The sequence below is a fragment of the Saimiri boliviensis genome, chromosome 4 (assembly GCF_048565385.1).
Source record: "Saimiri boliviensis isolate mSaiBol1 chromosome 4, mSaiBol1.pri, whole genome shotgun sequence".
Taxonomy (NCBI): Eukaryota; Metazoa; Chordata; class Mammalia; order Primates; family Cebidae; genus Saimiri; species Saimiri boliviensis.
This window is the reverse complement of record NC_133452.1, coordinates 27443712-27457048: the sequence shown is the minus strand read 5'-3', so window position 1 is coordinate 27457048 and position 13337 is coordinate 27443712. Positions and strand designations below refer to the sequence as shown.

The window sequence follows — 13337 nt, the reverse complement described above, 5'->3', positions numbered from 1 at the left end:
TATTTCATTTCCTACCTACAGTATACTGTAAGACTGTACTTCTTATATATAATGCTTTTATAGTTCAATTTTTAAAAATTGAGTCACTATACATTCTGAAGTAAGAAAAATGAGTTTTCATATATATTTGTTGTTTAATAAATGTGTTTTGGTAGCAAAAGAAAGTGTAACCACACATTGAGAGGTAGTGGTATACACACACATATAGACACACACACACACACACACACACACACACACCCCCTATAAACATTTGAAAAATAACTGAGAGAAAGTCTTTTTAAAGGCAGTACTCTTTAAACAAAAGTTGACCATAGGTAACAATAGTAGGTAATTAGTTCTTTTACAAAATTTGTGAGAAAGGTGAAATTCTCTATTGAAATAAAAGAAAAGTGCTACTGTTGATTTTTGGGAATGCCACACTGAGGTTAGTAACTAATTCAAACACTAGAAAATATGTTTAACTTCTCAGTGGAGAGAGCAGGCTGCAGAAAGTATATCCCATTTTCTTTCCAGCTTTGTTCTTTTTGTTTAAAGTCAGAATGATTTTAGAAGATAAAATTCTTTATTTTCATTCTTAAATAAGCTACTGTTAATTTATCTGTACAAATAATGGGTAACATTATTAACCTGAAATTAGCATTCACTAGAAAGTTTGTGCTAGATAAGGAATAAGCTTACATTTATATTTACTTAATGCATGGTTTTTTGACATAGCTTTATTCTCATCTGCAGCTAAACTTTATTAGACATTTTTTGTTTAAAATGCAAGGTACCAAAGCAGATACCTGGTAATAGAGAAAATATAAATGGTGTACCCATTTCAACTTACTACTATTTACAATTTTAAAATAACCTGACGCTTTTTTGCCAGAATTCCCTAAAACTTACATTCAATTACAGAAATGCTTAAAAGAAAGGCTAAATGTGTATATGAAACAAGGCCTAAATCACCCTTCGGAGATGATGTGTTAATAATATTATGGGATAGCAATTATTAGAAAAATGTTTTAGTGTACCTCAGTGTTTGTTAAATAAAGAATAGAGAAGGTATTTATTGTATCTTCTTTAATGTGAAGGCTAGAGTGGAAATGATAGTTTTCCGAACAGACAGACTTGGGTTCCAATCTGGGATCTGCTACTGCTTAGTTGGGTGATCTTGGGCAAGCTATTTCTTCTCTGAGAAAGCTGTTTCTTTATTTAGAAGACTGTGGGGTAGGTAGGGATAATACCTGTTTTATTGGTTGTTTTGAGGACTGAGAGGAAAAACATTTACCAAATTCTTGGTATACAATTATCCAGTAACTGTTACCTTTACCCTTCACTCCTCCAACTCTTCAGGATTTTCTCACAGTCTTATCTCAGTAACAACTTATGTTTTAAGCAGAAACTTGATTTAGATATTTTTTAAAGGTATTAATAAAACTCAGCCTTTTCCATTGTGTTTTCCAGCTCAATTCGACCTTCCAAAATTGGAACTACACGGTTTATGTCATTAATATCAGGTAAATGATAGAATAAAATTATTTGAGAAATTAAAAGTAGTGTCTAACTACTGCTACTATTTGGTTGTACCAACACATACAAATACACACACACAAGTACTAGATACACAATCTTTCTAAAACAACTCTATATATTAGTTTATTGCACAAAATCCTCAATGCTGCAGTGATGGTTTTAAAATGTTTTGATCATACATTCCAGTTAACTTGTATTTGTATTTTTAAATCATAAGTGTGTTTGGTGTGTGTGCTTGTGTAACTGAATCGATATACGTTATAATGTGTCAAAAATTAAAATTGCATCATTAAATATACATAGAAGTTGTTAGTTTCTTCTCACACCCTGGTGAATCACCTAGATTGCACCCATTTCAAAACCACTCTTTTTTTTTTTTTTCCAGCTCTAATCTTGTACATCTACAGTCTGATTGCAATCTAACTTTTTGAAATTATCCCTCACTGTATTTATATTTAAATCCTCTGCTAATCTTCAGCAATTGTTATTGTCCATATATCCTCCTGTGTACCTTATTTTCACAGTTCTAAACCTGAACTCATTTTCTAAAGTGTATGTCATGACTCCTAAATATATATTCTGTGAACATAAGAGATTCAGTAACACAGAAAAGGGGTCGAATTGTCAGATAAGTTGAGGAATTACAATATTAAACAAACTGAAGCAGATTTCTTTATTGGAACGTTTCCATTTCTTCAGTGTAGTAATATGCATTGTGGATCTTCAAAACAGAGCAAAAGCACAGAGTTGCCTAGCTTTATGAAAGAAGCTGCAACCCCAGGACACACATTTGGAAATATTGGCTTAGAATTCTCATTCTGTCTCTTTATTTCAGGTCCCCAAATTTTACTGTTGATGATGCAGTTGAAGAGATAGATTAATGAATATATGTATTTTATTTATAGTTTTCACCTGAGCTCTGGAGAGGACAAGATTAAAGTCAAGAGAAGCACTGAGAATGATTCAAGGTAACAGGACAAAGTCTCATAAAGAGTGTAGCATTCTTTTTCTTGCTCACTACTTTAACTATCTGGTAGAAAAATGAAAACAGATGGGAAAGAAAAACTTAGCACAATTATTTCTTTAGCACTATTGTATGCTATTTTTTCTTGTAGTTAAAACTGTAATACAACACTGGGTAGTAATGTATATCTAATGAAAATAATTGAGAAATCGGGTATTTTAAATGGATGAATTATTGTTTTTAGTATTTCCAGTTTATGATAGCCTATTGCCTCTTGCTTGAAATTACAAAGACACCTTCAAAGTAAATAGCTTTAAGTGTTTACATATGATAGTATCTAATAATATGGATAATAGATGCCAAAATATTTTCAGCATTTAAAGCTCCAGCTAATTTTCTGAAGTCTCCATTTTAAACTGTATGTCAGGATCATGCTTTAATCATGCAGATAATTTAATGGTTATGTCCAGCATGTATGACCAGTTGGCATCTAAGGACCAAATGTTTAGAGTACTGTAAAACAAAAAAACTTAAACTTCCAAATGGAATAAATTTACTTGTTTTTCAGTTATTTGAGTCATGTATTGCATTTCTGTAGACTTTTTTTTTTTTTTTTTTTTTTTTTTGAGACAATCTCACTTTGTCACCCAGGCTGGAGTGCAGCGGTGTGACCATCACTCACTGTAACCTCAAACTCCTGGGCTCAAATGATCCTCCTGCCTCAGACTCCTGAGTAGCTGGGACTACACACATGTGCCACCATGCCTGGCTAATTTTTAAAATATTATTTTTGTAGATACTGGGTCTCGCTATGTTGCCCAGGCTGACCTCAAACTCCTGGCCTCAAGTGATCCTCCTGTCTCAGCCCCCTAGAGTGCTGGGATTACAGGCATGACTGTAGCCTCCATAGATTTTTTTTTTTTTTTTAAATTTGTCGTAAAGCAAAAGTTTCTATTCTAAGTCTTGCTGGATCTCAATAGACTGAATTGATATTATGGACACACAGCCCTGATGATAGAGTCTGCTTCTTTTCAGGTGATATATTAACTATGAGAAGTTAAAATTTCATATGAGAGTTGACCAGAGAACTTTTTTTTCTTTTCAGTTTAACATTGGAAAAACAAATGTTTTGAAAGTTACATTGAAAGATGTCATTTTTGTATACATAGTAAATGGACTGGATTGAGCCATCTGATTAAGGAAACTTGTTTTTATTTTCTGGCATTATAATTTTTTCTTTATGATATGAAAACATAGTAATGTATTTCAGTACTATATTCTTGAAGGTGACAGAACTCTTCCCCACTATTTAACAAAATAATTTTTTTCAATCCTTCCTGTTAGATCACATTGCATCTTCAGTAATGGATCCAGCAGCAATTGGGATCCCTTTGCTGGACACTTTTTGTAGCTTTTGGGACAGCCCTGGGTGTGGTAGATATCGCCAATGATATACGTTCTTCAGGCAGTCAGCATTCGCTTTTTAGTTTACTTACTGTGATTCTTCAACTACAAGGTAATACTAAAATCAGCCATCATTATTACATGTCAGCACTCAGAAACTCTTGCTTGAAAGACATTTAAATTCATGAGATTTCAGTTTCCTGGTCTGTCAAACCAATGAGTAATTTTACAGAAAATGGTAGGGAGAATGAACTAAGACAGTGTATATAGGAAAATCCAGATATTTAGGGGTTTTTTTTTGGTATGAACTCTTGCCATTATTTGATATTTATGTTTATAGCCTTTCTTGCCTCTCTTTTCTTCTATTTTCTATGGCTCTTACCCTCATTGGTGAGCCTTTATAGTCTCAGTTTTTCTCAAAACTACGGTCTGTTACTTTTACACACATTCTTTTTTTTATTTAAACTTTTCCTTTCAATTTGATTGTATCACTTAACCCAGACCATAGCTTCAGATAATGCTATCATACTCTATCGCCTAGACAGACAGGAAACCAAAGGCACAGAGACTTTTTTTTAAAAAAAAAATAAAGAATGACTGATGGTAACAACAGATAGAATGTGACTTTGTAGAACCATAAAGTAGTTTCAGTTTTCAGGATGAGAGAGGAAAACACACAGATAAGATCTGTGAAAATGTGTGGCTATTCCTGAATTATTGGGTTTGGATATTCAATATCACCCACAATACTTTGTGCTAATTATGTTCTCAGTATTCAAGACAAGTAAAAGTTTACATTCCCAGCTGTAAGTTCTCACCAACTGGAGTGGTGAAGCTTGCCTTCAAACAATGATTTAATCAAGGGATCATTTTTCATAGGCCATTTAAAAAATTAAGCTATCATAATGACATCTGTTTTTCACAGCTATAATTATGTTCACCTCTATGTTTGCCTCATCCTGAAATATGGCTTGTATATGAATGGTAAGCAGTAGATTATTTTACAGAGAGCTTTTCAGAGTTAATTATGAGAATAGTAGAGCACCTTTTCCTTGAGATTAGCACAGATATTTAGGAAAGAAAAATTGAGCTATTCTTTAATTTCACCTAGCATTGAATAGCAAACATTTCACATATTCCTTCTTATTTTTAACACCACAAATAACTATGACTAATACTTATTATATAATTAATATTATAATTTTATAATATTAATAATTTTATATTATATATTTATATATAAAATATAAAATATATATTAATTATATATTAATAGAATATATAATATTAATTATACATATTAATATAATATAATAAAATATATAATATTAATTATATATATTTAATATAATATAATATAATATTAATCATATATTAATATTAATATTAATAATACTAATTAATATAATATAATTAATATAGTAATATTAATTATATATTAATAATATTAATAATTTTATATTATATATAATTATGTCATCATAATAAATTAAAAACAATACTACCACTTGGTCTTTGGCATGTAGACAGTAACTGATCTCAATAATATAATGTCTTATTATCTTACATTGTATTACTCATTTCTCCTCTGAATTTGAAGTAGAAACAAATTTTTTTTGGTGAACTCAGAGCTATCACATATAAGCAAAAGAAATTCTCCTCTATTTGACAAAATAATGTTGCTTACTTTTACCTCAGTGTTAAATTTTGATTTCTACTGTTGACTACAGCTGTGATTGTAGTTGAACAGAAAATTATATTACTTTAAATCATAGAACCAAAAGTTTTTAACAAAAGAAATTTTGGGATAAATTGCTTTTCTTCCCATATGTGCATTTCCTTTTTAAAGCTCTTCAACGTTAACCGTTGTATAACCTTCTTAAGTAATATACTGGCCAATTACCAAGTCTATTTTGAGTATTTATTCTGTTAAACTTTTTACCATACAAAGTACTTGCAAATGCTTCATGGAGATAGAAAATCATTTGTTGCTATTCTGAAGAAATTGTACCACATTTATAAACAGTAACAATTTCAAAAGACAAATGGTGAGTTGAAAAATAATGGAATATTTTTACCATTATAATTTTCACAGCAGTAGAGAAAGTCTGTAAGCACCTTGGCTAACCTCTTCAGTCACAACAGTTGATGGTCATCCATCTACATCTAAATGTTCTGTTTATCCGACCAAATAACAACCGACCAATCGACAACAACAGTTTTATCTGAAATGTTTTCCTAGGTTGGTACTTTGGGCCCTTCTAGTTTACAATGCTACCAACAATACCAATTTAGAAGGAAAAATCATTCAGCAGAAGCTCCTAAAAAGTAATGAGTCCTTGGATGAAGGCTTAAGGCTACATAGAGTGAATGTGAGACAACTATGTAAGTGACTTTAATTTTTTATAATGTGTAACTATATATTTAGGTTTAATGGAAACAACAGGAATATTCTTTATGTGCTATTTGTTTATGTAATTTTTTTTCTGATGATAAAGTTCAGCAACAAATGTGTGACATAGCAAAAAAATAAAAATAAAATCAGCACAGCACTTATGAATCCAAGAAAATGAAGGAGGTAGATGAAAGTTTATACTTTACTATAGGGACATATTTTGAAAAACTAACAATATGTACAAAATGCCAGAATAATCTTGATCATCGTTGGTGTCAACTTCAGGAATAAAAAGAATGTATAGATGTGGATATGGGAACCCTAATGAGATAAATCTTAAGGATATTTCCTGTTATAAAACATCTCCTGCTGGGCATGGTGGCTCATGCCTATAATCCCAGCACTTTGGGAGGCAAAGGTGGGAGGATCACTTGAGCCCAGGAATTTGCGAGTAGCCTGGACAACACAGGGAGACTCTCTCTATGGAAAATTAAAAAATTAGTTGGGTGTTGTGGTGCGTGCCTGTAGTCCCAGCTCCTAGGTGGGCCTGAGGCAGGAGGATCGCTTGAGCTTGGGAGGTCAAGGCTGCAGTGAGCCATGTTCATGCCACTGTACTCCAGCCTTGGCCACAGAATGAGACCCTATCTCAAAAAAACAGAAAATGACTCCTTCTCTTATGTTCTCTGTCTCTATTAGTAGTAGGTCAGGAATCTAGGGGTTCTATTGAACCTAGAAACAAGTCTCTCCTGGAGATTGTTCACATCCTAAGCTCTAACCACACATGTGGTACTGCTTGTACTTCCACAAAGAGCCTGTGCTCCTTTACCTGACCTTTCTATATATTTGCCCACACTGTTCTTCTTCACTCCTGCCATCAACCTCATTATTACCTATGTATTTTTAAAGACGGCTTCTAAGTCACTTGTTCTGTGGAACCTTTTCTGACATCGAGTATAGACATCACTGCCTTTGAGCCTCTACTTCATGTTGTCCAGATGCCTAGATCATCATGCACATCAAAAGACCATAGTCCAGAACCCAGCACATTCCCTGGAACTTGAACACTTGCTGAATAAATGAATGAATGAGTCTGGATGAGTTTTATTTTAGGAAAGCAAATATTTGCAAATTGGATAACAAAAAGCAATTGTTCTAATGTTACTCTATGTTTACAATTATACTATGATTAGGTACATTAGTAGAGATCAAAAGAAAAGAATTGAATTGAGAGAGGCAAGTGTTCCTCAGCCTAGAAGAGGGCGATTGCGACTAAGGCCAGAATCATAGTGTAGTAAAGAGGCAGGCATCTCCACTTCTGTGAGGAGCCGCCCATCTCTATTGGGTTGATGTACACATTTACAAAGACCTCATAGAGATGAATGAATGCAAAGAATACTAATCATGATGATAAACCATTTCCGAGTCTGTATGGGAAAATACTTCCTAACAAATGGAGCTTTTTGGAGAGAGGGAGAATGCGGCCTGCTACCCTTTCACCTATAGGGGTTTTCACAAAGGAAGAGCCTGACAAATGGTAGTTTATCTATGACTGGAGAACCCTGGGAGGACCAGTGCATCTCTTTCCTCATAGGCTGGGAAAGCTCAACACTACTCTCTCTGTATACCTAGACATGTAATTTAAACTAGTTAATTTAAATTATCCGTTTTGTTGTTTTTCTGCAAGTGAGTCTGCGGATAAGCATTTCTACTATTGGAAAAATAAAAAGCTAAAACCTGACAGTTTTAAAGCTCATGGTATACATGGGAAAGTGACTTGAATTTTCAGTTGGTGATGATAGGACTGGTTCCCAGTAAACTGATGTAACTTGCTAATGTTCACCAAAATACAGGAGTTTATTGTTGTTGATATTTTGCTGTTATTATGATATTCTTTAAAATACAAAATCTGAATCATTGATGTCAGGAGGCTTACTTCGAAGGTTGTCAAACAAAAAGTCATGATTTGAGGATAAAGAAGTCTGAGGGTGTGGTGTTGGTTCGCAGGTTCCTTCTTGTGGCCCCCTTAGTAAGCTTCCAGGCAGGAGAGGCTGTCAGACCAGCTGGAACATTTTCCATAAAATAGCCCCACAACTCAAAGGTGACACTCTTGAGGCATCATTTTTAGGCTTTCCTCTTTGAAAAAAGGATCGAATTACATTTTGAATTTTTTAGGATTGCTTTCCTTCTCTGCAGTGTTTCTTTTAATAAAACTAGTATCTGCTAATGATTGGAAAGATAATGTATGTTTCATGTTTATACTTATATAACTGTTTGTTACTTAATGGATTTGTCTGATGTAATAATTTTTGTTTTTGAAGTGTATTAAATGTTAATGTTTTTTCTAACTTCTATTTTTTAACAAATCTGAACATAAACACTAATATTTTGGTATTACGTTAAAGGAATACCTAATTACCAGTATTGTCAATTTGCTTTCATCCTGCACCTCTAATTTCTAATGTTAAAAAATAGGTGAATATTTCCCATGCTGTTTCTTATTTTCATATAGATCTATGTCCTGCCGTGGAGGAACCTGAAGGCTTCAAGTGGCCATCTATCGTACCTTCTGAATACACTCTTCCTTGTCCAGAAAAGCCTGGCTTTAATGTTACACGGATATGGTAATATTTTCACTGACTTTTGTCGGCAAGGCTCCACGTTATAAACCTTCCCAGGGTTATACGTGCAGCATGGTAGTTCTCAGGCATTATGTTGATTGCAAAGAAGGGCAGAAATCTATGTATGCCTGTTTCATTCATTCCTGGGGAGTAAAGATAACATAAGTTGGTGACTCAGAAAGGCAGTGTTTTCCTCCTAACCATATGCTAATCAAGCCCTCTCAAAGAAACATTGAAGAATTTAGAAGCCATTGGGTAGCACCAGAGCCCAAAGTAGCTTGTTCCTCTAGCCTAGCCCTGGAACGTGCATCTGGAATTCTGAAACTTTTTAACTATTGGTACTGATTATTGTTGGAATGAGGAAAGGAGGCAAAGAAGAAATAAAGACAAGATCCAGATTGGGGTAGAAATAAAGACAAGATCCAGTCTGCTGATGGAAACTGTCAGGGTATAGATTTTCTCTAAATGTTTAACAGAAACCTCAGAGACAAGACAATAGTAGGGATTCATGGAATAGCAAGTCAAATCCATTTCTCCACCCACTCACTCTCAATTAGAGCTTTTTTGGGGGAAAGTCAGAAATGGAAACTGCCTAAGCATAAATATTTTGCATACTGTCAATACTGCTGTGTTTGACACTTTGTAGAGAGGAAAGAAGGGGACTTCAGAGATTCATGGACTTGAGTTTGAAATGTGGCTCTTTCTCTTCCTGGCTATGAGATGGACAATTCATTAATTTATCAAATTCCAAATTATTTTCTATAAGATGGGGATTATAATCTGCTTTGCAGAGTTATATGAACTCAAAATCAGATTTTACCTGTAAAGTTCTTAAATCAGTACTTGGCCAATGGATCTCAGGTTAGGATATTGCTAGTATTTTGTTTCCAAGAGGTAAGCTGCTGATTTTTTCCCATAAGAATTCTTAGCATGATATTTATTTCAATGCATTACAGTTTTATTTTCAAAGGAAACTTATCTAGAAATCAAAGCAAATCCCAAAAGTTGTTAACTATTTTTTTCAGTTCTAGTATTATTTATAGAAAAGCAGGAAAAGAAAACTTGTAGAAGGAAATAGTGCAAATGGAGAAACAAACTGGGGTGAGAGAGGAGAGAATGAGGAAGGCTAAGAACGAGGTGGAGAAGTGGATGGAATTTGGGAACATTGTGTATAGAGGGCAATAAACAGAAATGGGTTAGGGAGATGGGGGAACATAGATATATGAACAGGTACAGAGATAAACAGAGAAAATTAAATTGGAAGCAGAGTGAGAAGTTAAGTGTCTTAAAGGGAAGCTTGTCCATTGATCATATTGTAATAAATGTATACATTATATACAAATCCCTTTAAGTAGTAAAAATAACAATATCAGTTATATAAAATATTTAAAACATCTATTTTGTTTCATAGTTTTTACAATGCTTCCAACTTCTCTGAAACCTACTGGGGACCTGTTGATATCTCCAACTGTTTAAGTAAGTGAGAAATTTTCCTTTGTTTTTCAAGGTAAAAATGAAATGACTTCATGCTTCATGGTTTTCATTGTCTTCAGGCATATTCTTCTGCTATGTGATACTGTTTTCATGTTAAAAGGCAAACGATGGTTTTACTTAAGATAGAAAATACTTTTTACTTTCATTTCAACTTTCTGTTCTGTAGGAGATTTAAAATAGTAAGGAAAATCTAGAGAAGACAAAACTAACATATAAATTAGTATTTATGTCAACATTTTGTAGTTTGTATTAAGTAGCAAATATATATTTATTCATTGATTCTGGAAACGTTTCTCTTAGAACTTTGTGTGATCATTCATCCCTCCAAGTTATGTGTATCTTACTAAAGAGAGAAGTTAGTCTCTGCATAGAAAGAAATATCATTGCCTTGTGAAGGTGGGGATGAGGTATAAACAGGAAAATCTCACTTTCTTGCTTCAACTGTAAAGTAAAATATTACACTCTTCTTTGAATTCCTGGAAATGCTCAAAATATGCAGATAAAACAGTGTTATTTTCTTCTGCTTTTTTTTTAGAGGAAGCAAATGAAGTTGCTAACCAGATTTTAAATTATACTGCCGATGGGCAGAACTTAACCTCAGCCAATATTATCGACATTGTGGAACAAGTCAAAAGAATTGTGAATAAAGAAGAAAACATTGATATAACACTTGGCTCAACTCTAATGAGTATATTTTCTAATATCTTAAGCAGTTCAGACAGTGACTTACTTGAGTCTTCGTCTGAGTAAGTATTTTTTTTTTTTCTGGAGAGTAAATTTTATTGGATAAATATGATGTTACATCATTTCTCACCTATCTAAACACTTTGTGCCCAGACTTCATAATTCAAATCTCTGCAAGATGTATTGATAGTCATTAATAATTAAGCAAGGTCATTGACAACATTAACTTAAAAGTTGTGTATGTGGTTTTTTTTTATTTTTGAGAAATATAATTTACCATATCCACAGCCGTAGAAAGCATAATCAGTATTTCATTTTTTATTTGGAAGTTCTAAATTTCATTTAAAAATTCTAAAATTCTAAATTTAGTTGGTCAGTAGAGTTATGCATAACTGGTCATCGTAAGTCCACGATACTGTGAACTATGCCCGTGACAGCCATAGCCACGTGGTTGTTGGCCTTCTGAAATGAACATGCTGGGACAGATGAAAATACACCTACATTTATATGATTCAGTTTGTATTTAATTGCTTCACTTAATGTATTAATATTAAAATATTTACTGTTTTTTATTTCCCACCCTTCTACATTTCTCTGAAGAAAATTTTATACTTGATAAAAATGTATTTTCTCACTTAATCTACATGATAACAATATAAACATTTTTACAGTGTCTTGCAGTTCACAAAACACTTTTATCACATTGTTTCCTTTGATTCTTGATAAGCCATAAGGTAGCGAGGATGCTTTCTCATGTGAGGAAAGAGAAGCTTTTAAAATTTGTTTTAAAATGAAAAACACTATTTGTTCAGGATGATTTAATTGTTTATTTTCCTTAAAGCAGATATTTCTCTTGAGGATACATCCATCCCTGTGATTCCATGTTTTAACAGATATCACTGTGGTCTGGGGTAATTTTATGGGTGTTCATGTTAAGATCAGAAAATCTAAAAACAATTTTATTTGATTTATATTTTGCCACAAAGCAAAACATGTATGTTTAAGTACCTAAAATATTGTATTACTTAACACTGGTATTTTTGTCATTTATTTAGAGCTTTAAAAACAATTGATGAATTGGCCTTCAAGATAGACCTGAATAACATATCGCATGTGAATATTACAACTCAGAATTTGGCTCTTGGCGTATCATCCCTGTTGCCAGGGACAAATGCAATTTCAAATTTTAGCATTGGTCTTCCAAGCAATAATGAATCATATTTCCAGGTAATGAGCCAGTGGTTTCTTTAATTTTAATTAATTACTTAGATATATAAAAACTTTCTGATCACTTAGCAGTTGCTGCTTCAAGGAGATCTTGGCCCATGAGGTGGCAAGCAGGTCTGAATGCTGGTTAAGTTTAACAGGGGCAGTAGCCATAAGGCATTGTGGAAGCTCAAAGTGGGTATACTTTCATAACCTGGGTGACAGAGGTGATCCACTTACCTTCTACAAGAGGGGTTACTGGAGCTAAGCATGAGTAGAGAACACTATACTTGAGGTGAGGATCAGTTCAGTTAGAGGAAAGAGCTTTATTAAGGGCCCCAAAATGAAAAGAAGCATAGTGCATTCTTTTTGCCAGTGGTTCTCAAACTGAATAGTAGAATCTTCTGGAGGAGGCTGGGTATGATGGCTCGTGCCTGTATTCCCAGCACTTTGGGAGGCCAAGGTGGGTGGATCACTTGAGGCCAGGAGTTTGAGACCAGCCTGGCCAACATGATAAAACCCCATCTCTACTAAAAACACGAAAAAAGTTAGCTGGGCATAGTGGTTCATGCCTGTAATTCCAGCTACTTGGGAGGTTGAGACATGAGAATCACTTAAACCTGGGAGGCGGAGGTTTCAGTGAGCCGAGATCATGTGACTGTGCTCCAGCCTGGGCAACAGAGTGAGACTCTGGAAAAAAAAAAAAGAATTTTCTGGAGGACTTGTTAAAACAGATTTCTGGGACCTACTCCGGGAGTTTCTAATTTAATAGATCCTAGGTAGGCTCCCCAAATTTGCACTTTTAGCAAGTCTTTAGACATTGCTGGTCTAAGTATCACACTTTGAGAACATGTGATGTAGAAGTCTGGAATAGCAGGTGACAGCAAGCCTAGACACATACGCAGGGGCTGGATTAATGGGGAATCTTTTCAACATGTTCAAGTGATACATAAGCAAAGAATTTTCAAGTTCCTACTGCATGCCAGACAATATTAGCCATCAGAGCAAACAAAATGAATGAAGCATTGTTCTTGACCTGGAAGAGTATATG

At 33.9% G+C, this 13337-nt stretch overlaps 1 protein-coding gene across 9 annotated transcripts in view; it reads left to right on the top strand.

Annotated features, from left to right (window-relative positions):
* The window catches only part of ADGRG6 (adhesion G protein-coupled receptor G6), a 149142-nt gene that overhangs the window by 97776 nt on the left and 38029 nt on the right, over positions 1-13337 (top strand). For all 9 annotated transcript variants that reach the window (XM_074397377.1, XM_010337551.3, XM_074397379.1 and 6 more), the window contains 7 exons: positions 1453-1505; positions 2427-2489; positions 6132-6274; positions 8794-8905; positions 10314-10378; positions 10932-11142; positions 12136-12307. In XM_074397377.1, the coding sequence (XP_074253478.1) occupies positions 1453-1505; positions 2427-2489; positions 6132-6274; positions 8794-8905; positions 10314-10378; positions 10932-11142; positions 12136-12307 (819 nt within the window). The remainder of the gene's footprint in view (positions 1-1452; positions 1506-2426; positions 2490-6131; positions 6275-8793; positions 8906-10313; positions 10379-10931; positions 11143-12135; positions 12308-13337) is intronic.